Here is a 19,030-nt window from a genome sequence, read left to right on the forward strand (position 1 = left end):
GGTTTGATGCAGCTCTCCATGCTACTCTATCATGTGCAAGCTTCTTCATCTCCTAGTACCTACTGCAGCCTACATCCTTCTGAATCTGCTTAGTGTATTCATCTCTTGGTCTCCCTCTACGATTTTTACCCTCCACGCTGCCCTCCAGTACTAAATTGGTGATCCCATGATGCCTCAGAACATGTCCTACCAACCGATCCCTTCTTATAGTCAAGTTGTGCCACAAACTCCTCTTCTCCCCAATTCTATTCAATACCTCCTCATTAGTTATGTGATCTACCCATCTAATCTTCAGCATTCTTCTGTAGCACCACATTTCGAAAGCTTCTATTCTCATCTTGTCTAAACTATTTATCGTCCATGTTTCACTTCCATACATGGCTACACTCCACACAAATACTTTCAGAAACAACTTCCTGACACTTATATCAATACTTGATGTTAACAAATTTCTCTTCTTCAGAAACGCTTCCCTTGCCATTGCCAGTCTACATTTTATATCCTCTCTACTTCGACCATCATCAGTTATTTTGCTCCCCAAATAGCAAATCTCCTTTACTACTTTAAGTGTCTCATTTCCTAATCTAATTCCTCAGCAGCACCCGACTTAATTCGACTACATTCCATTATCCTCGTTTTGCTTTTGTTGATGTTCATCTTATATCCTCCTTTCAAGACACTGTCCATTCCGTTGAACTGCTCTTCCAAGTCCTTTGCTGTCTCTGACAGAATTACAATGTCATCGGCGAACCTCAAAGTTTTTATTTCTTCTCCATGGATTTTAATACCTACTCCGAACTTTTCTTTTGTTTACTTCACTGCTTGCTTAATATACAGATTGAATAACATTGGGGAGGGGCTACAACCCTGTCTCACTCCCTTCCCAACCACTGCTTCCCTTTCATGCGCCTCGACTATTATAACTGCCATCTGCTTTCTGTACAAATTGTAAATAGCCTTTCGCTCCTGTATTTTACCCCTGCCACCTTCAGAATTTGAAAGAGAGTATTCCAGTCACCATTGTCAAAAGCTTTCTCTAAGTCTACAAATGCTAGAAACATAGGTTTGCCTTTCCTTAATCTTTCTTCTAAGATAAGTCGTAGGGTCAGTATTGCCTCACGTGTTCCAACATTTCTACGGAATCCAAACTGATCTTCCCCGAGGTCGGCTTCTATCAGTTTTTCCATTTGTCTGTAAAGAATTCGTGTTAGGATTTTGCAGCTGTGACTTATTAAACTGATAGTTTGGTATTTTTCACATCTGTCAACACCTGCTTTCTTTGGGATTGGAATTATTATATTCTTCTTGAAATCTGAGGGAATTTCACCTGTCTCGTACATCTTACTCACCAGATGATAGATTTTTGTCAGGACTGGCTGTCCCAAGGCTGTCAGTAGTTCTAATGGAATGTTGTCTACTCCCGGGGCCTGGTTTCGACTTAGGTCTTTCAGTGCTCTGTCAAACTCTTCAGTATCATATCTCCCATTTCATCTTCATCTACATCCTCTTCCATTTCCATAATATTGTCTTCACGAACATTGCCCTTGTATAGACCCTCTATATACTCCTTCCACCTTTCTGCTTTCCTTTCTTTGCATAGAACTGGGTTTCCATCTGCGCTCTTGATATTCATGCAAGTGGTTCTCTTTTCTCCAAATGTTTCTTTAATTTTCCTATAGGCAGTATCTATCTTACACCTCGTGAGATAAGCCTCTACATCCTTACATTTTTCCTCTAGCCATCCCTGCTTAGCCATTTTGCACTTCCTGTCAATCTCATTTTTGGACGTTTGTATTCCTTTTTGCCTGCTTCACTTACTGCATTTTTGCATTTTCTCCTTTCATCAATTGAATTCAGTATCTCTTCTGTTACCCAAGGATTTCTACTAGCCCTTGTCTTTTTACCTACTTGATCCTCTGCTGCCTTCACTATTTCATTCCTCAAAGCTACCCATTCCTCTTCTACTGTATTTCTTTCCCCCATTCCTGTCAATTGTTGCCTTATGCTCTCCCTGAAACTCAGTACAACCTCTGGTTCTTTCAGTTTATCCAGGTCCCATCTCCTTAAATTCCCACCTTTTTGCAGTTTCTTCAGTTTTAATCTACAGTTCATAACCAATAGATTGTGGTCAGAGTCCACATCAGCCCCTGGAAATGTATTACAATTTAAAACCTGGTTCCTAAATCTCTGTCTTACCATTATATAATCTATCTGAAACCTTCTAGTATCTCCAGTTACCCTTTAAGATACATAAAACACAAATGTGTGAGTAAAATTTTAAATAATTACATAAATGGCTGGTCTTCTAGGCCCAAAGTTTTTCTAAGCGTCTGATCGTCAGGTGTTAAATTTTAAATGAGACAAATTCTCCATGACTTACGAAACTCATCGCACATTCTCACACACAATTCATCTTGCGTAAAAGGAAATTTACATTGAAAGTAATGCTTCTCAAACCACAATTCACAATACTTTCCCGTGACCTGTTACAAATGTAAACAGTTGTGATGTCAAGCTCATCAAATACAGTTTGTTGTTATAAAGTATTGCATGAGCATAGCCTTCATCATAAAACCTTTGAGACATTCAGATGCCAGCAGACACTTGTGAGATGTTTTCTGTTGTTGTAAATGGTACATTTTCCTTGCAATTAAAGTTTTATTTTGGTGTTACTCTCTCATTTTTGTTTTACTGCTGCAGTATTATTCTGCAGTAGTGGGCTAACGTAAAAGTCTTTGTTAAAGTATCAGCTCTTACCATTCGAAATCACGAAAACGTAACTGACAACTAAAACAATGAGAAATTCCCAGGTGAAAAAATTCCCACATTTTTCCTGAATTTCCCGACTGTCCCAGGGCATATACACCCAGGTGCATCATCTTCCTTTAAACATTTTTATTGTTATCAACTGCACACAACAACTATTAAAAATGGCATTATTGTGAGTTTTATACTTTGCTAGTATCGATTATCATCCTTCTATGAGGAATAAAGAGGAAATAATGCTTTCTTCCCCTCCTAACATTTGTGTTAATAGCTTAGATAACATGGATCACACATAGAATGTACCTTTCCACGTACCTTGACCTGTATGACAGAAGGCATCGCTCCACACAGTTCAGTGATCCCTCAGACTAGTAAATGACTGAGTTGTTTGCTAGCGTTTATACAAAAGCTGATACTATGGCTACAGCTCTCAAGCTTTGTAAACTATTTTACCATTTCATTTTCAACTACTGTCGATTTACTGTTTTTACCTGTACTTACAAAGAGTTTAATTTTTATTTTACTGTACTGTATATCATGCCAAGCATGCACTGCCCATAAAATTATAGGACATTAATCCAAAAAGTGTGCTATTTTTATTTTGGTGACTATAACCAATGGTTGCTCTGCAGCTTGTATTCTAATTTGTTTATCTGACAAGTGAGCAGCTGCTTGAAAATGACCAAAACGTTGTAGAACACAAAATAAAGTGGATATAAAGAACAGCCAATGCAAGAAGAAATTAAAGAGATGTTTTTCAAATCAGCCCTTGCAGAGGTAGTACATTAATACCAAGAAAAATAATATTGGGCGATTAATGATAGCCACAGGGTGTTCTTTCTGTTTTAGTATTTAACTCAGCCATCAATACTTTGGCATGAGAAATCTGTACGGCAGTGTGGTAAACAAGTGACAGTTGTCAGAGAACAAGCCATGCTGTACAACTGTAACAGAAACTAGACTTCTTTAATTTTATTTTTGACAACTAATTTTGCTTTATGGCAAAGACAGGAGGGTGGGTGGTATTTAAAATCCTGCTGATAATGCTCCATTTTTTATGGACTTCCTTAATTTGGTCTCAACAAAAACATATGAAGAACCAGCTGCAGTCATAGTTTAAGAACTGTCTTATCTACAAATACATTTTGAAATCTACAAAAATACCAACACAGATTACTGGAACATCAAAGCTACTGGTATAAATTTGATGCACAGATTATTACCATTCTTGTTCAATACCACAACAATTTTTATCTCTCATTCAATATTTATAGTATCATACTCATAAACCTGCTTAAGAGTTCTACAAATATGAACCAAGTTAGTGCTAGTTATGAGCTAAAGATGATATCATAAAAATGGAAAGGAGAGAGAACCAGCAACATGTCCGATACACTATTATTTCATCAGTTTGGGTTTCATGCAAGAACAAAGGATGCAGCAGAAGCTTAAAATATTTTTGGTGCCTACAAAGAGAATGCCACTGGAGAAAGCAAGGATGAAAATAACTATATTATTTCAAATGTATGTGAGTGTGTGTGAATTTCTAAGAGACCAAACTGCTGATGTCGTCAGTCCCTGGACTTCCATTCTACTTAAACTAACTTATGCTAAGAACAACACACACACCCCTGCCAGAGGGAGGGCTCGAACCTCAGGTGGAAGGGGCTGCACAATCCATGACATGGTGTGTCAAACCAAGCGGACACTCCGCACAGCATATTATTTCAAAGAGGAGTGCTTGGTATAACAATCATGCATGCATGCACTGTCTTTGGTTAATAAAACGAAGTCCTCACATAATTTGGGTGATATCTAATTACTCAAAACAAAAATAGTCTAAACAATTCTAAACTATTTTAATGCTGATACATGTGCTGGCTGACCACTACAAAAACAAATAAATAAAAAAAAAGGCTACAAAAGATCAGCCACTTCAATAACCCATCTAGTACTGTATTTACCTAAGTATAAGATGATGCTGAATATAAGACCCTTCAGCAAAACTTTTTTTATTATTTATTTTTGTGCATATTCTGACTAATTAAAATTACAAACTGTTTTATTGATAAAAAGTATCTGCCAAAAAGTTAACATTATACCTATTCTAAACTTACGCCCTTCGTTATTATCTACATTTTCATAATACAAGGAGAAATCAAATAAACAAAAAGAAATGGTTTACATAATTTTTACCTCCACTACCTTTTTACTAAGCCTGTTATTTGTGATACCACTATTTTAATCATCATCATTATCCTAATAGCAGAGCTGTGAAATTTATATTTTCATGGTCATTTATATTTGGTTGCTTCTCCTGAATATGCTGCAATTTATGAGGCTGTGGTTATGGCGGGACATGAGAACACAGCTGTTCTGCCTTTTTGCCTCTGAATGTTATCTTTTCTTAATAAGCAGCATAAATATTTGTATACGGTATCCATGCATGTATGAGAACTTTTATTGCAAACCTGTTCAAATACCACACAAGAGTTTGTGAGATTATAGAATTTAATGCTATTTCCTCCTGTCTTTCAAAAAAATTGATAAATTTTAAGTGGAGCAACAGACTGTTGTAGTGGCTAATTCATCCCTTGCACTAGTGTCGTGTGAGCCAAATATCATGTGATCATTCGAGCAAGATTTATATATATTGAGTGCTTTGGTGTATCAGAACATATCTAGCCTGTTTGAATGTGAATATCATTTGTGCATCTCTAACCTCCAGAATTCTTCAAAAATAAATCTGCATGTGACCCGAACAGCCAAAACTTCACCTTTAAATATAAGAGACCCACTATATTAACCTGTTAAATGACATAAAAATGTTGACCTTAGCAGCAGTAGTTTAATCTGTGAATATAAGTGACCCTGTACTTTTCATATGAAGAATTTGGGGTAAATCCTCATCTTATAATCAGGTAAAAAATGGTAGCACTGGCAACCTTTGGAACATTTTTATATCTCATGATCCACATGTCTGTTGTCAATAACTAGTGGACATGCTGACTAGTGACCAATCATTCATTAGGCAACATTTTTGTTCCACAGGTGAGGTTTGAAAATAGTGAACATAGGTACTGCATTCTTCAAGTAAAACTAATGCATATACATTTCTGTTAGCTCCACACCAGTTGTCACACACACATCTGCCAGTTCTAATCACGATTCTTAGTCATGCCAAAAAGTGGTGGCTTTATACAACATAAAAAAGAATGACTGTTCCCTGAGAACACAGCAACTGTATGTAAGTTTCTATGCATTCACAGAAAATAGTTTGTGTGGTTGATAAGTGCAGCATCTTGTACAACAAATTACCTATAAGGAACATGTAAAGCTTTCCACAATGCTGTTAAAAAAAGCTATTCAGAAATCTGATTGGGAAGTGATTCCACAGACCCCATAGTCTCAGACCCTAAGCTCTCAAACTTCCAAATTTTCCATTATTTATCCTTATTTTCAGATAAAACATCTTCTTCAAACTTTGCTGGGTAATTTCTTCTGCTCCAAACCAGAAATCTTCTTCAGATATGACACTGAGAAAGTATACCAAGAGCAGAAGATACACAGATAATGGATGAAAATGTATTGCTGATTAATTACAGTTTGCTAGTTGCCTCAGCAAATAAATAGCTTTCTCACAGACAAAAAGCACAAGGAATATTTCTATCAATCCAATATGAAACCAACTGTCATTGTTATTTACCATACAATGGAAGAAATGTTGAAGGTTTGAGAACATAATGCAAAAAAAATGTGAAACAGGCAGTTTTGCAGTGCAATAAAATACAGAACATGCAAAATCTGGAATTAGCAAGTAAACTAGAAAGACCTAAAAATAAGGCAGAGAAAATGCCACGAGAGTTCACAAAGCACATACAAGAATCAATGTAAAGTTAATACTATGAATTAAGAAAGTCACAAGACTTTTAAATCAGGATTCAATCTCATCTGATGTTACAAAGCAACCAAAAAGCCATGAGAATAGCTGAGAGAAAAGCCTCAAGGTGAGAAACAGAAGTTTCTTTTGGAGATGGGGAATAACTGTGCAAAGCAAGAACTGATGGTATAGAACTGAGAAAAATCTTAGAGAATGAGAACCCCTTTCACTAAATGTCACATATCGCAGTATATGATTTAATGTGGAAAAAAAAAAGCCACTAATTTTTTTGGACTCTTACTCACCACTTTTGACTGACGCTGATGGTTGCAGTACTCCGGCTCGCAACTGCTGTGTTGCTAGATTCAGTCCTGAGCTTAAAAGCTGCAATGCACGTACAAGCAGGACCAGCTGCTCAGCACGCCGAGTTCCTTCACTCTGTCGTGATCCTCCTCCTCCTCCTCCACCACCACTACCACCAACACTACCACCACCACTCCCTGCACCATCCGCTAATGCTGCTAGTGGAGTTGAGCGAGATGCTGCCAACTCTGCTACACAGTCAGACAGTGCTAACACGAAATTTAGTTTGGCCAGTGTCTCATTGTGTTCCCTCTGTAAAACATATAAAACAAACTATGAAAATACGACACCTATTTGACAGCTATTAAACATGTCACTAAAATACTAAAAAATTAACCATATAAACTTGAACAAAATAAATTGTCTTCTGATAGGACCTTATTCTTGACTACTTCAACAGAGATAAAACAGAGGCAAAATACCAAGAACTGACCCCTGAACATGTATTATCACCTGTGATTTAATTACTTTTAGACTGTTTGTCAAAGACAACATCTACAAGGGCGATTATGCAGCAGTTCAAAGCCAGAGTTACCAACCTCCAACCATAAAAAAAACAGTGTACAAAATATGATGTAATAGATCAAAACATCCCTGTATTTTGTTAACAAAGCCAGATGAAATACAAAGCTGTACAACAATTAAAATATTCCTTCCATTGTTATCAAAATAAGTGGTTAGTTGAATAATATATTGTTACATCCTGTACCATAGTTGTCATAGCTCATGTCACGTGATCTCACCAGCTGATAACAGAATAGGACACTTGATGCAGTCAGTCATTAGCAAGATCACTCTTAAGTAGCATGAACACTCAATTAAGAAATGTTAGGGTTAAAATTAATAGATATAGCTTTCACATATAATATTGGTCTCTAAGATTAATAAGCTGGAAGAGAAGCTAAGCTTCCACATGTAATATTGATCATTTTTGCACGTGTTACACTTTAAGATATATCACACAAGTGTGCCAGTAAACTTTTAATAACGATTTAAATGTCTGATCTTCTGGGCTTGAAATTCTTCTAAATGGTCTCCCCAAAGAGCTGATTTTTAAATGAGAGTCAAACACTTTGTGATTTAAGAAATTCATCTTACATTCTCGCACATAGTTCATCTTGCGTAAAAGGAAATTTAATTTGAATGTAACGCTTTTCAAACCACCATTTGCAACATTTTCCCGCAACCTGTTATAAATAGGTTTGTTTCAGCAGATGCAAGAGAGTGCCAGATAATAGGTGTCACCACACTTGCGCAGCTACGATGATGCAGGAAGCCCAATGTTCCTATGTGTGAAACATTAAAAGATCTTGCATTATGTCATAAAAGAAACAAGACATCAGAGGATACTTCAAGAGTATCGGAATATCGTGAATCGTACTAAAATGCATAATTCAGCTTAAAGTGCACATTCGTATGTCCAGATTCGGATGTAGATTTTCTTGGAGTACCAGTACCGTATTACTTCATGTTTGGTTCTTTATTATGACGTAATGCCATACATGTACTTGAAATGCAGCGAACAGTTGAAACTAGCGAATAGAGTGAAATTAAACACTTGGTTTCGAATAAATTGACTGCCTCAGCGGAAAAGATTAATAAAAGCCAAATCTCTTTAGCAAATCGACAAAAATAACTTCATTGTTCTGCATGACGATTAATGCTTGACTGTCAGAAACGTGGAAATAAAATCTGAAACTAACAACATATTTTTGCTTCCCGTAATTACGCAAACGTATTTTAATTCATTTGATAGCTCCTAGCCATAAAAATTTGTTTTGTTTTCATTTAACGTGAGAGCAATAAATGAAGAGGAAACAACAAAATCACTGAATGTAAACTCCACTCACATGGAGACGACCCACCTCCCCACCACAGCTCAGACTGCACTGTGCATCAGCCCCGGATCTACAATATTTCCGAACTGGGGCAATAGTAGATAGTGGCACCCAGCCACACTTCCTGTAACCAGAAGCAACTGCACATGCCCAAGAGCCCACCCTCAACTGCTCAAATGAATCTAATTTAAACAGCTGTTACGTCACGCTCATCAGAGGCAATTTGTTTTTATGAAGCATTGCACAGTATTTCTAAAGCATTTGACACACTTTGCTGTTGGCAGACCCTTGTATGAGCACTGTGTTTTGTTGCTGTATATGGCGCATTTCCTTTGCAACTTAAGTTTCATTTCCATTTTCTTTTATTCTCTCGTTCGTGTTGTGTTGCTGCAGTATTATTCTGCAATAGTGGGATACAGTAATATCCTTTGTTAGAGTATCAGTTCTTACCAGCCAAGATCACAAAAATTTAACTGAAAACTAAATCAATGAAAAATTCCCAGAATTCTAAACAATTCCCGAGTTTTTCACGGTTTTCTCCCAGATGAAAAATTTCCCGGGTTTTTCCCGGATCTCCTGGTTGTCCTGGGTCGTATACACCCTGTTTAAAGTACACTACAATAATACTTGTACCATCCATTGTATAGTATATCCAAAGATAATTTACAAATACAGAAAATGAAACTTACATTTTTGTTATCTCTTTTATGGGTGTGTGTGTATAGACATCTCATATCTGTACATATATGCTTATCTTTCAAAATACATTATAAAAAATATGAATTTAAAATATGTCTTTACCATAATGCATTCAAAACTATCACTTTTAAAAACATTTCTGTTACGAAGACATGGCAAGTAGTATATTTTGGTAGCATATCTACAGCATTTCACAACAAACTGGAAGAGCCCATCTAAATTAAATTCGTTTTGTTGTTTAGAAATTTTACAGGTCTTTTTTTTTTCTTTTCTATGAAAATTTCCAATTCTCCCAAAACATTTAACAGAGGGTCTTTATCTGTGGTGTGGGTAATTTTCATATTATTCTGAATCTCACCTATTCTGTGTTTTGTTGTTCTCAAATGTTCACCAAATGCTGTACAATTTGAATTTAAATCACAATGTTCTTTACAATGTATTTTAAAGGCTATTCCAGTTTGGCCAATGTATGTGCTCTGATAATTTTGGTAGATCCTTTTATATACTCCTGAATTACTGTATTTGACCTTATGTACATTCTCTTTGTATATTAGTGCATGTCTAAGGAAGTTACTAGTTCAAAATGCTACTTTAACTTTCTGTCTTGGGTAACATCTCACAATATGGTCTGTTTTAGGACATTTTATGTATGAGTAATATACCATTTGTTGCTACTGGCTTGCCAATACTGTTATTTTCTTTCATTTAATGTTTTTCTGGATAGTGTGGTACAATTTCATTATATCACATTCTTGGTAATTGTTCCTTAACACTGTCCTTTTGTTTGTCTGTAATTCTACAGCTCTGTCTTTGTCTGTAAATGGTAACTGTAACATTCGGGGTAAAACTGAATAGAAATATGCTTTTCTGCGTTGGATTGGATGATTTGAATTATTCCTTATTATTATGACTGGATGTATAGGCTTCCTGTAATTGTTAAAAATATGTGACTTTTCAGTTTTTCCTGATGGATCTGTTGCATATACAGTTCTTGAGTTTGCCACTGGACCATACTGAGTAAATCCCACTATATTGTATTAGTGCACCTGCCCAACATCTTCAGGTGGTGGTAGCTGCTACTGTCACTGCTGCAAGATGCAACTGAGATGCAACTGATGATAATCACACGGCGGTGCCGAAATTTATTGAGCCGGAAGCAGGCAATACGCGTGCACGGGAAGATGCTCGCAATTGCAGGAAAGTGGCACTCCTAGTGCCCCCTGCTGGAAGCCACAAAAAGCCTTCTACACATGTGCTGTGGGTTATGACTGTGCTGCCATATGCTTCCATGGTTTAAAGCTGAATTAAATCTCAGCAGTCTGTTGCATGGAGTCATGACTCGGAAGTTCTTGTTTTCTCTGTTTTAATTGAATGGCAGCCAGTGCTCGATCCCAGGTGGCACGTAATCGAAAACCTGCATCTCTGTTGATAAGATTGTCTGCCATGTGGGTAAGTACGGCCTCATTAACAACACAGTTGCAGAAAAATGATGCTGGGGGTAAAATTTCATTTTTTCATCTATACTAATTTTGTTTATGCTGTTCTTGTCAAAATACTGTAATGTTTTCTCTATGTGATCTTCTTTACACAATAGCACATTTGTGTTACCCATATCAGATTTTGTCACTAGACCTCCAGTATCTAGAATTTTTTTTATTTAAAGTTTTTTACTGTGGTAAGTTCCAGTATATTAGAAGTATTTGCATTTACTGCATTATGTAGGGGTTTGGTCATTTGTAAAGCGATTTTGGTTTCTTCATTTTTGTTGCAAAAACTTAAGTTATTTTTGCCTCAGAAATTAGCTGCTTTCATATTTATAAGATTTTTATGGTGGAACAGGAAAAATGCCCAATTTTGTAGAAACCATCCATTACCTGTTACATTTGTGAAAACCACATATTTTGTGTTATTTATTGTGTTACATTTACACAAAATTTTCCTCCTTAGCAATAGCTCATTCCAACCCACACACACAATTGGATGGATTGGACTAGTATGATAAATACCCAAAGCGTTTATGATGTCAAATGAATTAGATTCGCTGAAATAAAGTGAATGGATAATTTGATATGTAATCAATGAAGATATAGTCTCATTCCAATTCATCCATTAATTTCATGTACTGTTTACGGTATCTCCACTAAATGCATTCCCAGTGCTGTTTTCATATATGTGATGGGAGAACCTCTGGTTGTAGTGTTCAGAAATCATTGGAAACATCAGCAAAAATGATGGTTTCAGTCTGGTTTGGTGGCACGTTCAGATATCTCAATAGGTATGGTGACTGCTCACAAAACTATGTGAAGAAACTTTTATGCCTTTATGCTAAAAGAGTATCGCGAGATATAATTAATATGGGGACTTTATGAATAATTTATAGGACTCTCGGAGACAAGCTGTAAGTGCATTATGCTCATCTGCTGAGGAATTTCATAATGTTCTGCAATTTTATATAATTAGTTCTAAGAGCTTTCTGGTGGGGTATCGCATTAATTTCTTGTCAAACAGTAAGCCAATTACACAGTTTCACCCAAAATTTAAATTAGTGGCCCCCACTCTGAACTCTGGTTGGTTAAAAATACAACATTGGATTAAAAATGTAAAGCAGAAAATTTAAATTTACTCAAATTTTTTGCTCATATGAAGACCTCAGAATAGTCTTTTTCACCCATTCTAACCATCTTTCAATGCTCAGTTGTAACTGTCACGGTATGGTTATCATGCATGACAAAGGATAGAAGATTTTTTATTTTATTTATTTACACGGGAACGTATCAGTACATGGAATTACAACATAAAAGTAATAACAGATAAAAATAAATGTTCATAAACCTGAAAAAAAGTCAGCCCATAAGTTAAGTAAACACTATCAGCAATACAATAAGAATCAGCTTAATTTTTCAAGGAACTCTGCGACAGAATAGAAGGCGTGACCCATGAGGAAACTCTTCTGTCTCGATTTGAAAGTACGTGGATTACTGCTAAGATTTTTTAATTCAAGTGGCAGCTTATTGAAAATGGATGCAGCAGTATACTGCACACCTTTTTGCACAAGAGTTAAGGAAGTCCAATGAAAATGCAGGTTTGATTTCTGCCGAATATTAACTGAGTGAAATCTGCTTATTCTTGGGAATAAACTAATATTGGTAACAAGAAACGGCAATAAGGAATATACATATTGAGAGGTCAATGTCAAAATACCCAGACTCGTGAACAGAGGTCGCCAAGAGGTTCGTGAACTCACACCACTTATTGCCCGAACCACCCGTTTCTGAGCCAAAAATATCCTTGTAGAATGGGAAGAGTTACCCCAAAATATAATACCATACGACATAAATGAATGAAAAGAAGCAAAGTAGACTAATTTTCATGTTGAAGTATCACTCACTTCTGATACCGTTCGAATAGTAAAAATGGCAGTATTAAGTCTTTGAACAAGATCCTGAACGTGGGCTTTCCACGACAGCTTACTATCTATCTGAACACTTATAAATTTGAACTGTTCAGTTTCACTAATCATATGCCTGTTCTGTGAAATTAAAACATCAGGTTTTGTTGAATTGTGTGTTAGAAACTGTAAAAACTGAGTGTTACTGTGATTTAATGTTAGTTTATTTTCTACAAGCCATGAACTGAGGTCATGTACTACACTATTTGAAACTGAGCCAATGTTGCACACAACATCCTTTACTACCAAGCTGGTGTCATCAGCAAACAGAAATATTTTAAGAGTTACCCGTAATACTAGAGGGCATATCATTTATATAAATAAGGAACAGGAGTGGCCCCAACACTGATCCCTGGGGCACCCCGCACTTGACAGTATCCCACTCAGATCCCACATCACAGCCGTTATCAACATTGTGAATAATGACCTTTTGCTGCCTGTTGCTAAAGTAAGAGGTGAACCAATTGTGAGCTACTCCCCATATTCTGTAATGGTCCAATTTCTGGAGCAATATTTTGTGATCAACACAATCAAATGCCTTAGTTAAATCAAAAAATACACCAAGCATTCGAAACTTTTTGTTTAGCCCATCCAGTACCTCACAGACAAAAGAGAATATAGCATTTTCAGTTGTTAAACGACTTCTAAAGCCAAACTGTACATTTGATAGCAAATCGTATGATATAAAATGATCAATTATCCTTACATACACAGCCTTTCCAATAACTTTTGCAATCACTGATGGCATAGAAATAGGTCTAAAATTATCTACATTACCCCTTTCTCCCTTTTTATACTACTGAGTACTTTAATCGCTCAGGAAACTGACCATTCCTAAAGGAAAAATTACAAATATGGCTAAAAACAGGGCTAACATGTGCAGCACAGTACTTTAATATTCTGCTAGACACTCCATCATAACCATGAGAATCCTTAGTCTTCAGTGGTTTGATTATTGACTCAAACTCCCTCTTGTCTGTATCACAGAGGAGTATTTCAGACATCAATCTCGAAAAGGCATTTGCCAAGAAAGTTATACGATTTCCTGTAGAAACTAAATTTTTATTTAATTCACCAACAATGCTCAGAAAATGATTGTTAAATACTGTACATATATCTGATTTATCAGTAACAGAAATATTTTTACTGCAAACCGACTTTATATCGTCGACCTTGTGCTGTTGACCAGGCACTTCTTCACAACTGACCATATGGTTTTAATTTTATCATGTGAATTAGCTACTCTATTTGCATACCCCATACTCTTTGCCTTCCTAATAACATTTTTAAGCACCTTACAATACTTTTTGTAATGGGCTACTGTAGCTTGATTGTGACTACTTTAACACTTCGATATAATTCCCGCTTTGTTCTACATGATATCCTTATCCCACTAGTCAGCCATCCGGATTGCCCATTACTGCTAGTACTCCATTTAGAATGTTCTAACCGAAAGCAACTCTCAAAGAGCATGAGAAATGTGTTATGGAAAGCACTGTATTTATCATCTATGTTATTGGTACTATAAACATCCTGCCACTCTCGTTCCTTGACAAGTTTTAAAAAACTCTCTATTGCTGTTGGATTAACTTTCCTACATAGTTTGTAATTAAATATGACATTGGTTTGAGTACAAAATCGTTTTAGTGTTAAAATTTGTGCATCATGGTCTGAAAGGCCATTCACGCTTTTACTAACAGAATGCCCATCTAGTAATGAAGAATGACTAAAAATATTGTCTATGACAGTGCTACTGTTCCCCTGCACCCTACTTGGAAAAAACACAGTCTGCATCAAATCATATGAATTTAGGAGATCTACCAACATCCTTTTTCTTGCACAATCATATACAAAATTAATACTGAAGTCACCACATATAACTAGTTTCTGGTACTTCCTACAAAGTGAATCAAGAACCCTCTCTAGCTTGAATAGAAATGCTCTCAAGTCGGAGTTAGGGGACCTATAAACAACAACAATTAGACATTTAGTTTCACTAATTCAACTAACACTGCACAACTTTCAAATATCTGTTTAGTGCAGAGACACTCCCCCACCCCGCAAGGAACTCCGTGAGAAACAGCCGGTAATCTGAAGCCTGGTAAAGGAAGCCTCTGAATTATCAAATTATTTACGTGGTGCTCGGATATACCAATAATTTCAGAGTCAACATCTATTAGTAGTTCACTAACTTTATCTCTAATACCTCTTATATTTTGATGAAATATGCTAATTCCTTCTCTACTTGGAAACATTACATCCTCTGAAGGTGAGCCCTTAGTTAGAGGGACTTCCTTTAAGCAGGTATACCTATCAGTTAACTTCAATCTAAAAAAGGTGGAGCTCTAACACCAACCACTACAGGAATTTTTGCATGAGTGACACCACCATCACCACCACCACCACCCACTACACTGTCACCTAAGAGCTTAGCTTAGCCGGCCTCCCCTTCCCTTACCTATTGAGGTGCAGGCCATGCCTAGTGAAACCCAATCTACTGATGGACCCAACTAGCACCATTGAGATGTGACCCATGCCCTCTGCGATCAGTGCCCTCCCCAGCCCCATGTTAACGTGCCTAACAGCCGCATTAAGGTGACACCGATCATGACGCTGAAACAGCTGCACGAAGTGCACATTAGTGCTACCAGTTTGAGTAGCTATCTTAACCAAGACACCACTGACATCATATTCCCCGTCCCTATCGAGACTGTTCCATGCTCCACCCACTATCACTATCTGATCCTCCTTCGTAAAATTCTTACACAACTCCCCTATGCTTTCAGTCACCTGAGCCAACCCTGCACTAGGCTTCACAATGCTGGTGACCTGGCACTCACTCCCAAACACTTCCTGCAACTGCTGGCCCACATCTCTACCATGGAAACTACCTAGCAGCAGAACCTTATTTCTGCTAGACTTTGCAACTAACCTAGACCTCCTAACTGCTGAGGACTGCTGCAAGTTCCCTACATCTACAGCTACATGAGGCTCCTCTCCACTCAACTCTGACAGCTGGTCATTTCTACTGCATGTATGCAAAGTAAAACTGTCTGAATACCTCCTCTTCCTAGCTGCCTTCTTGCCAACTGCCAGTTCCCATTCTCCACCACCCTTCACCCTCCTCAACCTATCTAGTTCCTCCTCTGTGCATTGTAACTGCACCTGAAGGGCACAGATCTTACGCTCCTGCTCCTCTATCAACTTGTTTCTACTACAGATTCTGCATTCCCAGGAGGGGATCTCACTAAAATGACCACTAGCTTCCCCACTGCATTCCCCCCCATGAAAATACTTTGAACAAATCCCACACCGTAATCCACCACTCACAAACCTATGACAGAGCTCATACTTCTCACTCATGGTAAAATTTTACAGTTACTGAAAAAAACTATATGTCTACGTTACCAAAGTTCAGTTACACCAGTAGAACTATTTAAGAACTAACAATAATGGTCTCGAAATTCTCTGCCTACTAAGAAATCAACTACTTGTCTTAATACTGCTACACCACAGCTAATACCAATACCAACAAAACTTCACATAATTATTAGCTAAAACCAAAAAATTCAAACGGCCACTGTAACACTAAGCGAAGTTAAAACACTGAATGAAAATTTTACTGAAATATTTCACTAGAAACAATAATAAATGTCAACTGAAAACTAAAGCATGAATTTTACTAAACGACTTCAACACAAAGAAAACTCTAAAAAACACAGCGAGCGAACGATTACAAAAGTTTACAAAGTCGTTATTTCGCCACAAACGGCACGCAACACCGCTGAAATCTATTAAATTTAATAACAATATTACACAACACAAACAAGTTTGTCAGTACTTAGCTTTATAACTGCTACTGCTGCAGTGCAAGCCGCAAAATGTAAACACACTACTGAGGCGCGAGGCTTAGACAAACGATGCAAGCACACTCGCAAATAATAGACCACTCGAGTCAATAACACAGGAAGAAAGACTGAGATTAATGAAAATCCACTAATAAGTTACTTTTACGGCAAATATTAACACAAATAAACTTTAAAATAAGTAAATGAAGTCTAAAATTTTATAAGATATTAACGAGCAATTTCAACAGCAGTGCAGTCACACTTCCATCTCTGATTTTGTGATGTGTTTGCATGTTTGTGACAGCCTTGTTGAAACTGAAACTAGCTGTCTGATAGCAGTCACCAGTAGTCCACTTTTCACTTGACTTTTTTGTTTGGTTGCTTGAATTAGTAGGTCCCATGATGTTCTTAAGGACAGCAGGGAAAAAACTCATACGAAGCCACATGTACAAGAACAAGCCAACAGAACTGATGTGTGGCCAATACTCCAGAACTGCAGACACACAATTGTTTTGCTCCAGCAGTTATCGATCAGCTAAGGCACAGCTCACATTAAGGTAACGTTTAACACTAATGGAAATTCCTGGATAGGGCAATACATAAAATAAGGGTAATGCAACAATCGACATATAGCAGACTGACATGTGGAGAACAGAAACATGTAACAGTAGACAGTATTCACACTAGCCAATTCATTGTAGATAAGTGGAGAAAGACAGTAATACTGTGTGTGATCAAGGACGATTGTAAAAAACCCTTGGCTAAGTTATCTCTTTCAGATCACATGGGGCTCAACTGGAGTAAGATTTGAGATTTTAGTTTTTTTTTTTTCCCATGAGATGTTACAGAATGATACTGTAAGTAAATAACTCGTGAAACATCTATAGAAGATGGTTTTGCAAAAGAAGTGGCATTCCCCTTTGGTATTGGAGATCAGGATCCACTTTTAAATCATCCAGAAAATCAAAATGGTATTTCTCAAAATATAAGAACAGTGTCAACACAACAAACACAAACTTACAATAAAGCTCAAATGAGCAATTACAGAGCCTAAGAACATACAGAGAGTTGACATAGTTCTTTAATTTTGGGAAATACTATTTTGACTATCTGGATGATTTAAAACTGGATCCTGACCTAAAACTGGCCATTAAGTGCTTAAAGTGAAATTTGCAATTTTGGCTGTGTTTACATTGTATAGATTAACAAAAGTTGCTGCCTTGCAACTACTCCAGCATGCTGGAAGCTCATGGCTAACTTTAGGTGTGGGACTGAAGATTTGATAAAATTATGTCTCTGAATGAGAGCTTCTGGGTCAACTGTGAGATGGTTGTTTTGGGTGCGATTTCAGCAATGGTTAAGCCTGGTTGGAAGATGCGTCCGAGTGGAAGAGTAGGTAATGTATCAAAAGTTAATTGTGTGAGAGAGGAAGAACATCAATTCTGAGGTATCTGAACAACGTGGCTGATAACTCAGGTGGTGTGAAGTGTTTTGTTCAATCTTATGATTGACTTCAAGGAGAAAGATCCTGTTGTGATCAAAGACCCAGGGGTTGAAATAAAGACAATTTTAATCAGAGACTGTAAGTGTTTAGAGTGGTGGTTAGACAAGGGAATGACAAGGATAAGGGCTGATCCTTTTGGAACCGAAGGAAGTATTGGTGGAAAGATAGGTTAGGAACAGAGATAGTAGCTTTTAGGATGAGGCATTCAGAGGTACTACCAAATGGCAAGCACGATTGGAGAAAAACAATGTGAGACTGTAGCTTTGCTATGGAAGCAGCACATATACAGAAGGGGGGAGGAAGGCACATTGTACTACTCTCATGAGTTTCTCAGAGCAGGTACCTACCTTTGTCTTTGCCTTATTGTTAAGTGTCAGCCGCTACCACCACACATACCTACGAGTTGCTGTTTTGACTTCTCCCCTTGTCATGTTCTCTGACCACCATGACAACCCATTTTGTCCAGGATTACAACTCACAACAGATAGGGGAGTCAGTCAGACAGTCAATCTCTCTCTCTCTCTCTTTCTCACTCACTCAGCACCTAACCTCTTTGGTGAATAAATCCTCATCCAAAAACATTAAAATTTAAACAGAAATGCTTTTAGGGATAATTTTAATTGCATTACTTATTGTTATTTTGATTCAATGTTCTACTGTCAATAAGGTTCAGTCAGCCAGAAA

At 37.1% G+C, this 19,030-nt stretch overlaps 1 protein-coding gene across 1 annotated transcript in view; it reads right to left on the reverse strand.

Annotated features, from left to right (window-relative positions):
• Positions 1-19,030, reverse strand: part of LOC126259433 (serine/threonine-protein kinase unc-51) — a 176,981-nt gene that overhangs the window by 44,268 nt on the left and 113,683 nt on the right. Inside the window, exon 18 of the mRNA XM_049956246.1 lies at positions 6,952-7,261. Within this exon, the coding sequence (XP_049812203.1) occupies positions 6,952-7,261 (310 nt within the window). The remainder of the gene's footprint in view (positions 1-6,951; positions 7,262-19,030) is intronic.

This window comes from Schistocerca nitens, chromosome 1 (genome assembly GCF_023898315.1).
Source record: "Schistocerca nitens isolate TAMUIC-IGC-003100 chromosome 1, iqSchNite1.1, whole genome shotgun sequence".
Classification (NCBI taxonomy): domain Eukaryota; kingdom Metazoa; phylum Arthropoda; class Insecta; order Orthoptera; family Acrididae; genus Schistocerca; species Schistocerca nitens.